This window comes from Aulonocara sp. 'chitande type north' Nkhata Bay, linkage group LG7 (genome assembly GCF_057382095.1).
Source record: "Aulonocara sp. 'chitande type north' Nkhata Bay isolate Kocher_YH1m ecotype deep benthic linkage group LG7, A_spYH_male_GT1.1, whole genome shotgun sequence".
Classification (NCBI taxonomy): Eukaryota; Metazoa; Chordata; class Actinopteri; order Cichliformes; family Cichlidae; genus Aulonocara; species Aulonocara sp. 'chitande type north' Nkhata Bay.
The window spans coordinates 65,895,053-65,912,433 of record NC_141350.1 but is presented as its reverse complement, the minus strand read 5'-3'; the positions used below and the strand labels follow the sequence as shown (position 1 = coordinate 65,912,433).

The 17,381-nt window shown below is 40.9% G+C and overlaps 1 protein-coding gene across 2 annotated transcripts; it reads left to right on the top strand.

The window, feature by feature from the left end:
- Nucleotides 1–7,608: 7,608 nt before the first annotated feature.
- Nucleotides 7,609–15,362, top strand: LOC147326694 (uncharacterized). Of its 2 annotated transcripts, XM_086302021.1 has the most exons (4): nucleotides 7,609–7,930; nucleotides 8,390–8,441; nucleotides 11,343–11,977; nucleotides 13,918–15,362. In XM_086302021.1, exons 3-4 carry the CDS (start codon nucleotides 11,414–11,416, stop codon nucleotides 14,503–14,505), a joined length of 1,152 nt encoding a protein of 383 aa, XP_086158147.1. In that variant the 5' UTR covers nucleotides 7,609–7,930; nucleotides 8,390–8,441; nucleotides 11,343–11,413; the 3' UTR covers nucleotides 14,506–15,362. The 2 variants fall into 2 exon arrangements, with proteins under 2 accessions (XP_086158147.1, XP_086158146.1); XM_086302020.1 differs by lacking the exon at nucleotides 8,390–8,441 and having other exon boundaries at nucleotides 7,610–7,930.
- Nucleotides 15,363–17,381: the final 2,019 nt, after the last annotated feature.

Sequence of the window (17,381 nt, the reverse complement as noted above, 5' to 3'; positions counted from 1 at the left end):
CATACCTGAGCATGTGACCACTCTAACCCCTCCCCTTTCCTACCTGATCATATTACATTTATACTGACACAAATTACCGTAAATGGTACCTGAACCAGGGAACAATAATCCACATCACACCCACTTTCAGTTTTCATTACTCTGAAATAGCACTAAAATTTTTCATCATTTAATTGAAAAGTGTTAATAATAAAGTCTATATTTTATTATTTCATTATATAATATTTATTATATCATATATTAAATCTATGTAACAAAGTCAGCTTTTATAATGTCTATTTTAGGGAGGTACAGGAGCAATGTGTCGGTTAATGGACTTATTGTAGTATCACTACAGTGGTTGATAAACTGTTTACTTATATTACTTACTAATTATTATTATTATTACTTATTGCTTATTTATTATTACTTATTTATTTATTTAGTAATATTATTACTTATTACTTATGTATTTCAAATATGAAACAAAGTAATCTTGATTACTGTGAGTGTTATCTGAACCAGGTAGCAAAAATGTACAACACTCACACACTCTCAGTTTTGTTTCTCTGAAGTCACTGTGGGTGTGCTTAAGTGTTTATGAGTTAACCGGAAAGTGTTACATAGCCTCCTGTCTGCCACACAGCGCTTCCTGACACTCAGGAAGACTGCAACAGCAATTACTTATGATGTTCAACATCAGGGAAACAGTCATGTTGCAATAGTGTGCAAAACCAGACCTAAGAATGACTGACGTAACAAGTTAACAGAAGTGACATTTATTCACTATAGCAAAAGTCATCTGTAATGAAATACACACATTTTATTTTATTTTTATTTTTATTTTTATTTTTTCTTTCCTTATTCTTTAAGAGGACCAAAATGTGCCAAAACAATATTCCCAACAATATTCAGCCTGGACTGCTGAAACAAAGCCAGGCTGGTCAGTGGACTCATGCTGCTCATGCCAAATTCTGATCATCTGCAGCCTCAGTGACGTTTTTTCCTGTCTTCAAATCTCCAGTTTTACTGATCCTGTGCCCACTGCAGGCTCGGATTTCTGTTCTTGGCTGACACAGCCTTCTGCTGTTGTAGTCCATCTGCCTCAATGTGTTGTTTCACTCTGAGTTGCTTTTCTGCTCACCAGGGCTGCACAGAGTGGTTACTGAGTTACCATACAGAGAGTATGGTAACTCAGTAACCACTCTGTGCAGAGTGTTTGGAGCCAACAGAGAGTTGGCTCCAAACACTCTCATTTAACTCTAGAGACTGTTGTGAAAATCCCAGCAGATCAGCAGTGTTTAAACCAGCCCGTCTGGCACCGCCAATTACGCCACAGTCACCGAGCTCACATTTTTTCCCGTTCTGATGTTTGATGTGAGCATTAACCGGAGCACCTGACCTGTGTGTGCGAGATTTTATCAATTGTAGTACCGCCACATTCTAATCTGACTGGATAATCACATGATTATCCAGGTGTGCAGGACAGGTGTTAGCCAAGCTGTATTTTTTGGCTTTTTTCACAGCAGATGTTTCATAGCAGGGGAAGCACAGGTGTAACTGATTGCACCGAAAAACAACTGTGCTGTGTAGTTGAGGTAATTACAGGGTCGTGGTATTGTTCATGGTGGTTCACTGTCATGGCTTACTGGGAGGTTTGTTGGAAATGAGCCATCGCTACCAAATCTGTTCCTGCTATGACAGTCAAAAAGTCTGCTGTGTACTGAAAAGGCTTCAATTAAAATATGGTGATGTGGTCATGTTTTCACACATGCTGCAATAATGATTAATGATGGAGAAATATACGTGCAGCGTATTTCATAATGTAACAGCACATATGCAGCATCACAATCAACAGATGTCCATGGGCAATGTTTCTGGGCTAAATCTGGCTGAGTGAGAAAAGTCTTTTGTTTTCAGACTGGTATAAAATATCTTTTTTAATTTTCTCTCAAACATTTGAAGAGGCTGAATGTTGGAGAGCTTAATCATGCAGGAGGGGCTAAGTGTACAACAATAGAAACCAAATGAGGCGCTTTGGGCATTTGACGCCTCCAAAATGTCAGGTTTTGGGTATGTTTTTTTTTTTTTTTTGGCCTGTCCCGTTTGGCTCTTTTGCCATCAGAATTGTTGTCTAAAGGCAAAGAAAGATGCCCAACGGATTTACTTTACCAAACTGACCATCCCAGCCTTGCCGTAATGGTCCATTTGATTCACCTTTTATTGTTTATTTTATTTTCACTTGCTGAATACGGGACAGACTTGACTGGGGGAAAGAAGGGGAGAAAGAAAGAGGGAAAGAGAAACAGCTGAGAAGAGGGACGGGGGAGAAGGGCAAAAGACAAAAACCAACAGAACGGGCAGAGAAAAAAAATGCATATATCGATCACCTGGATCACCTGCTGAGAAAGAAAAAAGAAAGCAAGCAGAAGAGAACAAGAGTAATATAATAAACAACATCACAATGATATATGGGAATATGACAGTAAATACTAAATATTAAACATTATTGTGCAGCACATAAGATCAACAGAACACAGTGTGCTTTGAGGTAGGAGCCAAAAAGGGTGTAGTTTGTGGGTGTGATCACCCGTGTGTACACCTGTGAGCATGGACGCGCTTGTTTTTAAAAGGTTCCTTCATGTAATGATCTGCTAGAGGGTGTGGGGGGGCCACTGCCCCGTCCTCCAGAGCATGAAGCAAGTATGGAGGAGATCAAAACTCCAGACATCCAGAGGCCCCCAGAACACAAGAGACCAAGGAAGACCAACAGAGGGGCAGCCGCGCCACTGTCCCAGAAAGAGCTGAGGAGAGTCCCAGATGAGGGCTCACTCAGCAGCCGCGGAGCAGAAGCCAGGGGGAGTTGCAGTGACGCGCCCGTGAGCTCCGCCGGCAGCCAGCTGTGCCTGAGTGATCGAGCCCCAGGCCGAGAGGTCGGGGGCACCCCACCTCCGAAGTGGCCCGAGCGAGCCCCAGGCTCCAGGCCCCGATAAGCGGCCGCCAAGGAGTGAGCCGGTGTGTACCTGGACGCCCATCCCCAGACACAAAGAACCACCAACGCACCGACACCTGAGGGAGTCCGCCACTGGCAGGGGAAGTGGTGGTGGTGGTGGGGGGGGGGGCATAGGCCTCCAAACCTTGGAGGGCCTGAGATGTCCCCAGAGAGGTGGCATCTGATACCTAACCTGACATATAGACACAGACATACAGGCACACACAGATACAAACATCCATTCCCACCCTCATGCTCTCATTACCTCCACAAATACACACATTTTAGATGTAAGCACAGGAGGGAAAAATGAAAGCGGGATTGTTTTATTATTCTTAGAATAATAAAAGCAATTTAATGTCATTAAAGAGTGTCTATTCTAAAGAGTAGACAATTACTAGTCTACTCTCAACATTCTATTCTACAATACATATCTTTGTAATATAAAAGAGAAAACATAAATGTGATAAAAAAAAATTATGAGATAATTGAAAAATATAAAATAATGAGGTACACATGTCCAGCTGGGATAATCACACCAGGGTCTTCTTGATGTGATGTTCGTCTATTTCTCTGGCCGCTGCATCTGTGGGGACGGCGTTTGCTGATCCATTTGTGATGGTTTATGGTACACATCAACTTTTAAATGCCCCATTATTGATGAAAATCTCACAGTCTAAGAAGCCTAACCTGCCACTTTTCATTTCCTCCCTGGTGAATTTGATGTGTTGGTGCACCAAGTTGATGGAATCAGGGAATTGTGGTACGTCCTGAGACTTGATTTTCACCCAGGTGTCAATGACTTCCAGGGTAAAATAACAAAGCCCTCTTTTCCACTTCTTCCATGTACAAATTGAGCACAATGGGTGAAACTAGGGAACCCATGGACATCCATGTTTCTCCCTGTACTGACCCTTGTATGTAAAACATGTGGAATTAAGACACTGTTCAAAGAACAAACACACTTGTTTGGTGCTGAGGCTGGGGTCATCCTCACGAACTACCTCCACTGCTTCAGTAATAAGTTTTATTAGGTTTCTGTTCTTAGAGTGATATTTTAATATGAGTCTAGCTGTATGGGCTTCCCCAGAAATGTGATTTACATCTTTAAACCTTGTGCTAACACTCTGAGAACTATTTCAAAAGAATCAGAAAAAATTTAATCTATCAACTATTTTGAACACAAATTATATTAAAATTGTACAAGTATATAAGACATGTTATTTGCTCGCTTCTTCTAATCACAGTCAGGCAGGAGTTTAATTTCTGTTAAAAAAAAATATACAGACCTGATTAGCCCGTTATAAGCATCAGCACCTGAAGCAGGAACAATAATGCACAACACACACTTTCAGTTTTGTTTCTCTGACATTCCTGCATCACCCGAGGAAAATGAATGTGTGTGCTTTCACTGCTTTGAGTTGTTATGTAAAAGTTTTACACAGCCTGGATTCAAGGGAAAGAATCAGCATCACTGCAATAGTTCATAAACTTAAAACAGGTTGTGTTTAAAAAATGTTGCCCAGCTACACTCACCCTGTACACCACCTTACAGACTTCAGATTGCAGTGTTTGCATAAGATGTTGTTCACCTGCGTGCACCTTCCTCCACTCTTACAGTGTCATGAAAATGTATTTGACCCCATCCTGATTTCTGATGTTTTTTTAAAAATATTTTTCACACTTTACATGTTTCAGATCAAACAAACATAATATTGATGGTAAATGGCCTGTATTTATATAGCACTTTATTTTGTCCCTATGGACCCCAAAGCGCTTTACACATTCACTCATCCACCCATTCGCACACTGGTGATGCCAAGCTACATTGTAGCCACAGCTGCCCTGGGGCGCACTGACAGAGGCGAGGCTGCTGGACACTGGTGCCCCCGGGCCCTCTGACCACCACCAGTTGAGCTATTCAGAGGTGGACTGTGATCACTGTCCTGCTGCATAACCTGAATGAGCAGTTACAGCAAGTTGTCCAGATCCTGAAGCAGCCCCAGACCATCACACTGCCACGACTGTTGGAATCTTGGCAGTGACACCTTGTGGCGAAAGAGTTAATTACAGCCACATGACTGGCTGCCCTTTGACGTATGGCAACACAACAGCATAGAAAAGCCTGATTTTCCAGATACCTGCTGCATTTTAATGTTTGACTTTGTGCTGACTTTAGAATAACCACCATGTTTGACTGTTGGTTTCTTCTTATGAAATGCTGCTAATTTATGCCAGATGTGACAGGATGTAAACCTTCCAAAACCTTTTGTCCCTTCAGTTCACATAGTATTTAAATGTGGAATATTTGTGGAAATATTTCTTTATTTTATTTCTTTACTTGGGCAGCGGTGGCTACCACCACAGAATTCATTTTTCAAGCCATGTGCCAATACAGAGCAGAGCAGCTACAGTTAGGTCCATAAATATTTGGACAGAGGCAATTTTTCTAATTTTGGTTCTGCACATTACCAGTAAATTTTAAACGAAACAGCTTAGATGGAGTTGAAGTGCAGACTCTGAGCTTTAATTGGGCCTGAACAAAACAATTACACAAAAATGTGAATAAAGCATTTGGACAATTTGCATTACTCAAAATAAAATGTTCATTTCTAATATTTGTTTGAAAACACTTTGCTGTAAATGACAGCCTGAAGTCTTGAACTCTTGGACATCACCTGGGTTTCCTCCTTTGTAATTCCACTTCTTTGCTTTAATAAACTCCTCAGTTGTTTTGGCTATATGTTTGGGTCATTCATCTGTATTACAAAACACCACCCCATCAATGTGACTGCATTTAGCTGGATGTGAGCAGACAGTATGTTTGTTAACACCTCAGAATTCATTCGGGTGCTTCTGTCCTGTGTCACATCATCAATAAACAGTAGTGTCCCAGTGCCACTGGTATCCATGCTCACCCAAGGTATGCTTTGAATCATGAGCTGCTCCATGTTTTCTCCATACTTTTTTCTTCCCATCAGTGTGGTAGAGGTGGATCTTGGTTTCATCTGTCAAATGAACTGTGCTGACTTGCACCTTGTGGTGAATCCTCTGTATTTACTTCCATGCAATCTTCCCTTTGTGGTAAACTTAAATATATCCATACACCTACCTCCTGGACAGTCTCGTTTACTCAGTTGGCTGTTGTGAAAGGGTTTCTTGTCACCGTGGAAATGATTCTTTGATCATCCGCCAACAGTGGATGAGCCGTGGACCTCCAAGTCTTTTTTGCATTGCTGAGTTCACCAGTGCTTTCTTTCTTTCCCAGGATGCAACAAACTGTAGATTTAGTCCAAAGATCCAGACTTGGAGGCAAACCTGACCAATGGAAGATTGGCCTTTATTTACATGGTAGCAACAAATCCACAGCGATAGTGAAAACAGCTCTGTAATAAATCCAACAGCAAAACACAAGGGCAGACAAACAGTACATCACAGAAAAGAGTTAAGAAAACTGAGGACTTAAATACACACAAGGTAATAGCTGGCAAAACAAGATCACATTTAACACAACTAGGACAAGAGATTATTTAAAAAAAACAAAAAACAAAAGAAAAAACAGAAAAAACAAATGCTGAGACTTGACAGGCCAAACTAAACACAAAGGCTAAACTGACTAAACATAAAACATATGACAGAAACACATTAGACATGAAGAACATAGGCGTGCAGGAAAAACTTGAGAATAACAATGAAATCGATGAATACAAAGGTATTTAAAAAACTGAAAACTACAAAAGTAGTAAATTCATCCCACTCCCATCCTGTTTTCTAGCTTCAGGAGCAGCAAGAAGACAGCTGTAGACTTTCAAAAATAATCAGGAGGCAGGTAAGGTACAAATAAGTGCAGAGGAGTCCAAAAGACAGTCCCCTTGTCTGTCACAGGCATCTCATTTTGTTTTGTTTTTTTACTCATGTTTAAAGTGCCTTTGGGTTTCTTACAAATCTAAGTAATTCATCAGCATCATCATCATCATTATAATAATAATAATTATTAATAATAATCATTAGTATGACATTCTCACTGTGGACTCCTCAGTCGTTCTCCTTAGGAACAATGGAAGGTGAGATGAACTGTGTCAGTGTGAAGCACTGAATTACAGGCTGATGTCAAAACAGGTGACAACTCTACTATTGGGGATGTTTCAGAGAAAGAGGAATCAGCACTGCTTCTGCCCCACCTGGAAATCCTCCTATATTTTGAATGAAAAATGCAAAATCTTGCATAAATATTTTTCTCATGCCTAAAGATGAATAAAAATACTTGAATATGAATAAAAAAAAATTTGTCCCCATAAGTGACTGTTGGTCCCCACAACCATAGTCGAGTGCCAATTTTTCTGTCCTCACAAAGATGTCTAAACATGCGCACACACACACACACACACACACACACACACACACACAGCTAAGGCAGCCTGTCAGTACTTTATTTTATTACTTCCAGCCACCGGGGGGCGCTTGTTATCGTTTTTTCTCTGAAGCCAATGCCTCCGATCCTCAAATGCTTCATAAAATATCTTCGTAACTGTTTTGTTTACGTTTCATGATTCAGGAGATACGATATTTTAAAGATAGTTCTCTTTCTTTTCTCTTTTTTCCATTAAGCCCCGCCCAGCCGTGCAGCGTTGAGAAACAAAACGTGCGGCCGAACGCATGCTGATGACGACACCGTCGACGATCCACAACAACAAAACAACAACAGAACTCAGCTGTTTGCTAGCTAACTAGCCGGCCTGGTTGTTCAGCGCTGTTCTCGGCAGTTTCCCGTCACTCTGGTTTAGCCGCAGAAGTTTTAGAGCTGCTAATACGTCTGGCTATGAAATGGTTTCTAGAAAACCCTCAGTTATGTTCTGCAGTTGGGTTTAATTTTAACTTCCTTTGTCTCCTTTTTGCGGGCTTCTAGCTGATTAGCTTTACGACTGAGGACGGAAAGGAGGCTGTCTGCTCGCCATAAAGGTAACCACTCGCAACGCGCAAAAAACAAGCGCATAATGTCCAATGCGGTGTTAGTGCGCAGACTGTGAAATAGTCTAAATGTTGGCCTGTTGCATTTGAGAGAAGCTGGAAGCGAAGTATGAGTGATGGTGGGCGAATAACGGAACATTCAGCGCACCTGTGCTCAGGTTACGCTGTCACGTGATCTATCCTGTAACTTCACTCCTGCACGTTATCTGAAGTTATTAAATGTGGAAGTAGTAGCGTTACAAAAACCTGGTTGTTGCTCTATGTGCAGCACCTTGATCAACCTGTGTCGTTTTTAAATACATTTACTTGACAGGATTTCCCAGGAAAAGCAATAAAGTTGCACTTTAAAGCAAAACGACAAATTAATGGGAACATGTTCTGCGCATGTCTTTCTGCTCTTTATTTATTTTTAGTTTTTTAATTTAATTTGTGGACTCCTTTTCGCTTAAGGCACCTTTCTTATGATTGGCTGCACCAAGCAAAGTGGAGGCTTGAACGGCAGGTGGGTGTGGCACACGGATATCCTCATTCTGTCAAGGCGTAACAGAGCTGACCTCTGACCTTTTGGCTCACAGGAATTAGTTGTAGGTACACTGACGTCAGTATTTGAAACTTTGTATTTAATGTGACAATACACTACTGAAAGAGCATGATGCATATGACAGATAAAATGATATTTTGGCAGTGCTCTTTTCAACTTACAGAATGGGTTGACTTTGTTCCTATTATATGTTGTTGTTATTTAAGGTGTTTCCTCCTGGGTTTACATTCCTATACTTTATACGTTATCATCACACAGGCACAGTTAATGGTTTATATCTCTCAGAAGTCAACTTGAAATGACCCACTGGCCAATTTTAGTTGGACAAAAAGCAATATCTTTAAGAATGAGCCTGGTATTTCTTTAAAAAATATTAGTATCCACAGCAGGGCTTATAAAACTGCAATGTTACATATTTGTAGTGTAGAAGTGGCTAATTATTTTGAGTGCTTCATTTGTATGTTACAAACTGATTAGGCCTCAGTCACACAGGCTTAGAAACAGAGTAATGATGTGAATTGCCTGACCAGTTGGCAGCTGTGCACCAAACCCTCCCTGCAGGCCTCGACTGGGACAAAAAAATCGGCCCGGGCATTTTGACTAGAGACCAGTCCACAAAGTATTATAGGAAAAGCCATAAAGCCTTTGAATGAAAACAAATGCTGCTGTGACAGTAATGTACACGCTCTTGTTGGTATATATGATTTCTATACATTTTATATCAGATGACCACTTTGGTTTTAAGATTTAGAATTAATTATTTATTAAAAGCGAGATATTTTAAATGAGAATAAGAAAGAAAAGTATTTCTTTGTGCCCCCCTCTCCCTGTTAATACCCTACCTGGCCCCCTGGCAACACTTTGCCAGACCCGCCCCTGCACAGTTACCAGCTGTCAGCTACTTAGAAAAGGATCCTGGTGTTATTTGTCTCTCAGAAACGGTTCATAACTTCCCTTCATGTCACCTTAAAGGTAAACATGTTTCTCAGTCACCTGTTGATGATTCAGTAAGGACATCTCCTGGTTTCATCCTCATGTTTCCCTCTCACCAGATAACCAAACCGATATCATAACCAGCAGCTTTTACAGCTGTGGCTCCAGCAAACATCAGCTGATACTAGAAATTAATATTAAATAAATTCTTTTTTTTTTTTTTTTTAAATGACATCAGAAACAGCAGTATGCGACATTACGTGATGGCAGAGCTTCAGTTCATCCTTTGTCATTTTTTTTTTTTTTTTTTTTTTTATTTAATAAATAGGACAGGGAATATTAAATAAATTCTAACAACAGCTGATCAAGCTTAAACGTGCTGCTGTTGTTTAGCGTGACATCTGCTGGTTTCCTCTTTCTGGCACAAAGTGGGCGATAAACAAACAAGAGAGAAAAGCCGATCAGCTGATCATTGATCAGTTTCATGATTGAAGTAGCAACAGGAGAGGGAGGGGAGAGAATGAGAGAAGAAGAGGCAGCTGCAGCGTAAAGAGATAAATAAAATAAATCCAGATTTGTGTCTTTTTCTTTTTCATTCTAACTGAAGTACGGGACAAATCGCGTTCCTTTCCACCTCAATACCATCTTCTTCTGTTTGTCTGTGATAAGACTGCTTTCAGAGCAAAGGGGAGGGTGTATCTGACCTCGGCTGTAACCACTCCAGCCCAGAGTCGATCATGAAACACTGGCCAATCCACCATCTTTCATTGTTTATACTGTTACAAAAAACAAAACATTGGCCCACCCGGCAAATGCCCAATGGCCAGTCCAGCTGTGCTTCCCTGTGATTGGTGACTGCAGTCACTTGTAGCTTGCATGGGAGGCATTGACTTGTCTGCAAGAACTCACCATTTACTCTCCAAGCTGCAGTGAAATTTGCAGCTGCCATCAGCCTCCTGTAACCACTCACTCATACACTTTTTACCCCTCAGCTGTAAAAGGCTGATGGGCGACAGGGACACCCAAGATTGTGAATGCGACAACTCGAGAAAATGGCAATGAAGGACTTTCAAATTGATACCATGTGTGTATCTAGTAAAAACAGACGAGTTTGAATCTTAGTGACATCGTCCTCAAGGTCAGGGGTCAGAGGTAAATTTTTCTGACTATCTTGAGAATGCGATAACTTGAGATGGAAGTCACTTAGGATTATTAAATTCATATCTACTAGCAGGCTGAGGGGTACCACTGGCTACTTGTTTCCTTTACCATTTGGTGGTTGCCAGCTGGGTCACTTATTGGTCTGTAGCCCTGGGTGACTGAGGCCTCGAGCAGCTTGTTTCATGCTCATGAACTCCAGCGAGTGTCATAAAACTGTTTTCAGTTACATTAAAAAAAATTGTGGGCATTGACCAGAGAAAACAAAGAGAAGGTGCTTAAGGTCTTAATCTACGTTGTCCATAAGATTCTGTAACACTGAGAAGGCTTTAGAGTCTGTTCTGTCCAAGGGAGCCCATGACAGATTTATTGGTGAGATTTAGGAAAATCAGCGAAGGTATTCACGTACTTGGTGAAGGCAATTAAGCCACAGTCTTTCAGGAATACTAAGGTTCAGTAAACAGCTCCACAAACCATCATCAGGCAGGCCGCGTTGTTAAGTTTTACCAGACTGGCAAAGACTGTAGCTGAGGACGTTTCCATGATGTTAAATGTAAAAACTCTTACTAACACTCTGAATTTAAGGAATTCAGCGAGAATATAAACATGAATATTGGCGTTGATGATGAGGATAAATGATGCGTACGAGACACATAGTTTAGTATAAAAATCACACAAACTAGCTCCTGCAGAGATTATTTTATTCCATGTTATCATCAGCAACTTGGAAAAAAAACGTATTTGTTTCTGCTTCATGTTTTTATCTTTAAGGCACTGATGCAACAATGTTTATGGCAAAGTCTGACTCCAAAACCAACTGGTGGAGATTCTGACCCCCACCAATGACCACGAATATTATTTCTTCACCGTTCATCATGTCCCCACGAAAAAGAACCCTCGTCCCGGTAAGCAGCCGGCGGAAAGCAGCGGACGACTACTTCCCCTTCAACTTGCTGCCGGTGGAGTGCCAGCTGCACGTCCTGTCCTTTCTGAACGAGGTGGATAAGTGTAGCTGCGCCCTGGTTTGCGCAAGCTGGAGCTGCCTCGTCCGCTCGTGGAAGCTGTGGCGGGTGGCCGACTACTCCCGTCGTGTTGGCTTCCACCTCGGTCAGGAGGGGTTGCTCGTTTCCAACCGGGAGTTCGAGAGGTGGAAATCCTGGGTCCAGCACTACACCTACCACCTCATCTCCCGCCGGGCCAGCCTGCTCACGCTGAGGGCCAGCTTCGACCTGGGGGATCGCTGCAACAAGTGGGGCGAGCTGCTGAGCCACCTACTGGACAATGTCCACTGCAGAGACCTCAGCCACCTCGACCTTAACTGGACTTTTACTCTTTTAGAGCCGCTCGACCTCAGGGTCCACTCCAGCCCCAGTTCCCACCAGGATAACATTACCAAAATGGACAAGGTAATTTGTTTCTACTGGTTTTATTTTCTAAGAACTGCCACCTTACACATTAGTTCAGGTAGAAAGAAATAAGTTTTCTTTATATCAAGCTAGAAAGCAAACAGTATATCAGGTATGAGTAGTCATTTTTTTCTTTATTTTGTGCTTTTTTGTGCTGTAGAATAAAAGAGAACAAGAGAAAAAGAATCAGGCATATTGTTGCTCTCTGGAGGTCTGAGCACAAACCCACGATTATATGATGTACAGGAGAGCATGAAGTCCTTATTTTTAGCAATCAAATTTTAACAGAGGCCATCCTGAAACAGGAAACAAGTAAATACCCCAAAACAGCTCCTCCTATTGTACATGTCAGTGCACATCCCACCTAAAAATCCACAGAATCCCATCTGACTTAAACAAATAACTACATGGTCTATAACAGATAGATATTTCTGTTAACTCTGCATAAGTCAAATCTTTTCACGTGGCTCTAAATGGGTCCCCAAACAGCTTTGCCTATTTTGCGGTTTCTACTGAAGTTTGCAGTGTTTTTTGACGTAGCGATTTCAGGCCTCAGTGGATGAAATAACTTCAACAAGGATCAACTTCAAGGCGACTACTAATTAGAGCACAGGAATCTGCTGATTGATATGTGATAAGGTAGTTCCTGTGTCGACGCCCATTTACCGAGTGTTCATTTTAGTCCATTTTTCCCCAAGCGAGGCCATTATCTTTGTGCCTTTTTAAAGTTTGTTCAGTTTTTATCATTAAAATATGGAAAACATCCTAACTCGGCAAAATAAATACAAAACCATAAAGATGGAAAAAAGGAGACAAATTACATTTTAAAAAATAAATAAAAAAACCTAAATGTGATGCAATAAGGAGCCAGTCCAGTAAGTGATGCAGAGGGTGCTTCAGTTAGTGTTTATTGTCTTTTTGGAAATTCTATTTGTGGCAACTGTCAGGTGAACAAAAAAGACATCATATTCACAGACGATACATGCATCAACAACAGCTGGAATTTCACCAAGAGTCAGAGCATCACAGCGTACAAGCTACACACCTCATGTCACCACAGTCGTTCATTAGATTTATACTAGAAGGTAGAAAAGAGGTGGTTCCCTGTACCTGGGTCCTCATGATCGTAGCGCATCATACAGTCTTATTGAGGGTTTGGGGGGGTTTCTTTATTATCTACATTAGCGAAAAGTAGCAGGCAATAAAACAGAGTCAGAAGCACGTAGGTTATTTGTCCATAATTGTTCGTGATGGCTGCAGCCGTTTGGATGAGCTCTGCGTTAGCTGATGAAGGAATCCAACCAATGTGTTGATTCAAAATGACCTAAAACAGCAGCAAGTTTGGATGCATTTCACGACAAGCAGATGAATAATCCAGGTAACAGAAACATTCCTCCACAGTAACGTGTCCGGGATTAAACTACAAACAGTGTAATCCCCCCACATTCCTTCTTGCAGCTCAGATTAACACCCAGCACCTTTAACCGCTTTGCAGCTGTTATAGGATTAATGCATTCTTATGTTGTGTATCGTGCGGTCCGTGTAACTGTAGATGTTTTATTTTCTTAAAGATTTTTACTCAGTTTGAATTTATGCTTGAATTTTTTATAAAGGGTGTGATGACATCAGTATTCAGATGGTTTTGAAGCCTTTTAAGGTCTGAAGCTCAAATATAGCATCTGCTGTCCCACATGGTGCAACACTGAGACGAAGATATGTTTTACATTTGGAGTACCAGTCCACTTTTACATGTGTTTCATAGTGAGTGAGTATGAATCCATAGGGAGAGGTAGATTTAAACCCTATCGTAAGAGGAACAGAAGGAGTAGAGGTGTTTTCTGAGAAGCCTGGACAGCACCGGCTAACTCATTTTGCATAACTGGTTCAAGTTCCACCTAATGTGTCACTTGTTTTCTTTTCTTTTGTCTTTGATTTGTCAGGTGACCCGCTTTCAGGAGCTGCTGAGCAAGCTGACCCAGAACTGCCCACGCATCTCCAAGATGCGCCTACATTTTGACTGGTCGGATTTGTCCGTGTCGCTGCTCACGCAGTTCCAGCAGCTCCGAGTCCTCGAGCTCAAATACTTCTGGGTCTTTAAATGCGTGACTCCCTCAACGCTGCAGATGCTCATCAAATCCCTGCCTAACCTCAAGTCTCTGACGTTAAACATCTTGGTGCCGCTGAGGAACCTCGGCATCTCCTACACCCTGGAGTCTCAGTCTCTGGAGTTTTTGGACGTGTCTCCGAGCCGAGGCTTGGTCTTCTCCTGCCTTAAGCTGCCAGCCCTGCGTGAACTTCGAGCCAAGAAGATTGTCCTGCGTGTCACGCTGGACCGCAGGACCAGGACGCGCATCCAGAGCCGCTGGCCCTGCCTGTACCACGTCCTCCGGGAAGGGACGCCGAGGCTTCAGGCTCTAAACAACGAGAGGCTCCTCCCTACATGGAGAGAGAAAAGTTACGGAGAGCTGACTGCTATCCTGGAACAGTCCTGCTACTGTGTTCAGCATCTAGACAGCTGGCTGTGGTAGTCAAACGCATGACATTACATGAAGTTCTTACATTTATCATTTTATGGTGAAATCTATAAAGGAGCTAAATATTGCTTTTACGTCGCATTTTTTTATTATTATTGTTTAAAAGAACTGAAGACTCAGAATAACAAACTTGTTGCTGACAGAAGCAGATAAAAGCTGAGATTTGATAGAAAAGTAGTTTCCAACTCTTTAACAGAAAGCTGCTGTTCCAGTTGGAAACGCTGTCCAAATCCTGACAAGGCAATCACCCACAACACAGCTTTCTTAATTTTGTCCAGTTTTCTCAAAGCTTAATGTTAATTATGTGATTGAAAATCTGCTGGAAACATTTGTAACGCCCACAAGCGGATATGCATACATTGTAGCTACAACTACACCATGAGATGTGTGCAATGAGGCCCAATACCAGAAGACAGCGTGTACTGGTGACGATTAGAGAATAAAGGCAAAATGTTTTAGATTTATTTATAAATTTTATTCTTAAGAAATAGAAATCAATATGGGGGGGAAAGCTGTCAGCACTAAATTCAAAGAAATGAAGGTAAGAAAATATTGACTGGTAAAGTCTTAAAGTATGACTGCTTCATTCTGAAATTATTAACTTTTGACTGGGAAAGACACTTTCTCCCTCATGAAAATATTTTAGCTCTATTCTATGAACATTACATTTGCAGATCTTACTCTAAAACTATTCTCTCGCTCCTCAGTATAAATACAGAATAGGCTTGGTTTCAATCCCAGAAATATTGTGGCTCTTCTTAATATATCAAAATTTAATTTTACAGCTAAAAAATTGCAGTTTTTATTTGTATTGTGTATATGTATGTATGTGTGTGTGTGTATATGTGTGTGTGTGTATATATATATATATATATATATATATATATATATATATATATATATATATATATATATATATATATATATATATATATATTTTTTATAATTCTATTTTTTTTTTTAATTTTCTTTTAAAGACTTTGTACATTACTTTGCCTTTATTCTCAGCATCAGATCACCAGCATATTTCCTCCACTGTAGAAAGCAGATGGTTATTGTACTGTATTTTGTACTCAGTCGTTCCTTGAATTCGGTTGTATTTATTAGCGTCGATTACTAACTCAAACGGAAGACACATCGAGTCTTTTGCTAGAGAATTGCACAGATGAACACATGAGATCCGTGTATGAATGCAGTAAATGGGTAAGAGTGTGTGGGAGACGTGGTGCAGGACCAAAAATGCCAACGTGAAGCTCTTCTTCCTAAAAAGCAGCTGAAGAACATCAGCTGTTTCGGTGTGACTGCTCTGACTCGGCTGCTGATTGCTTTCGTTAAGCTGGTGTAATTCTGATCACAGGCTGCCGGGAATGCAGAAACAGTTCATTCCAGTGCTGGGCCACATTATTTTAATCTCGAGTGCCCCCTCTGTGGGCAGGTTTATTGTTGATGTGCATCATGTAAATGTGTTTGTCTGAAGAGGGAGCTAATGAGTTTCAGCAAACTTTACCCTGCCCGTCTTTAAAATTAGTCAGCTTCTGATGTCTCGAAACTTTTTGCACATTTCCTTTGCTGTCACAAAAGGCTGATTATTTCAAGTCAAATTCCAGCTGTTTTTTTTTTTGTTTGTTTGTTTGTTTTGTTTTCAGCTTCATTTGTCTGCTTGTGACAGCAGAGACAGTCGAGTTAATGCACTTGCAGTTACCCTTCTTGTCAGCAGAGGTCCTTATTATCAAAGATTTGCCCTTGAAGATTTCTGTCCCTGTTTAAACCTGCACTGGTGTAACTGGTGGTTTACCTGATGGGCTCCTGTTTGTTTGTTTGTTTGTTTGTTTGTTTTTTTAATGGCTGAAAGAAAATGCTCCTGAACAATGTAAAATTACCAAGATTTTGCCTTGATTACCTGTAACACGGTCTGATTTAGATCCAAGTTGCAGTTATAATCTGAATGTGTTTCAACTGGACAAATGCAGAGTAAAAGTAAGAAAAGTCTTTGTAGCTGCTTATGAGACTGAAGCAGATGATTTTTACAATTTTCCTTCTACTTAACTCTTTAAGACCTCAGCAGCTCTTACCCTGTGGTTATCAGAATTTTTGTTACAATTTAGTCGTTGTAAGTTGTAACACGCATAAAATGATGTATTTTCCACCTATAACGTGCCTTTTTCTCTCTCCAGATAATACAGAATTAGAGTTAGACCTAACCCCAGCTGTGTGATGGATTGGGCCTTCAGAGCGTTTATGAGTGCAAAAATCTTGGTAATTTAATTAAAGCTTGTTTTTTTTAAACCAAATATCCTTGAGAGAATGTGTGTGTATATACGCGAGAGTGCTTGTAGTGAGAGATCTGGTTGACATTTCACAGATTTCTTCCAAAAGAGTTGTGCTCTGTATTGACACGTGAAAGTTCCTGTTGCTGCCTCGCTTGCACGCATCAATCCAAATTAAATGCATTATGAAACTGATGACCTACCTCTTCCTTTCTAAGGAGTAAATCTTGAACGTAAGAGCAGAAACCTGTGACATTCAGGCAGATGTTATAACATCTGGTTCACTTGTCTCACATAATAAAAATGACAGTTGAGTTTTTGGGTTTACTTGTTTTATTGTTGCTGGGGTCTTTATTTGCTTTGGTATCCGATGTTGATGTAGTTTTAATGTGAACAGGAATGTGGCCTTGCTGCCTCAGCTGCTCATCCACCTGACTTTGGCCTCAGGGCGCTGATGGTTGGTCTCCAGTGTTATCAATATGCTCAGGATGATTTGACCACCTTGACCCTCCAACAGCAACATCTGTTCTCAGTACAAATAACCAGCAACACTCCCATCTCCGGCCCTCTTTTCCTGCATTATTCCCATTTTGCCTATTAGTC

Coding starts and splice junctions, on each gene's coding strand:
- LOC147326694 (XM_086302021.1), top strand. CDS start 11,414: ATGACCACGAATATTATTTCTTCACCGTTCATCATGTCCCCACGAAAA. Junction 11,978..13,917: donor ACATTACCAAAATGGACAAG/GTAATTTGTTTC, acceptor TTGATTTGTCAG/GTGACCCGCTTTCAGGAGCT.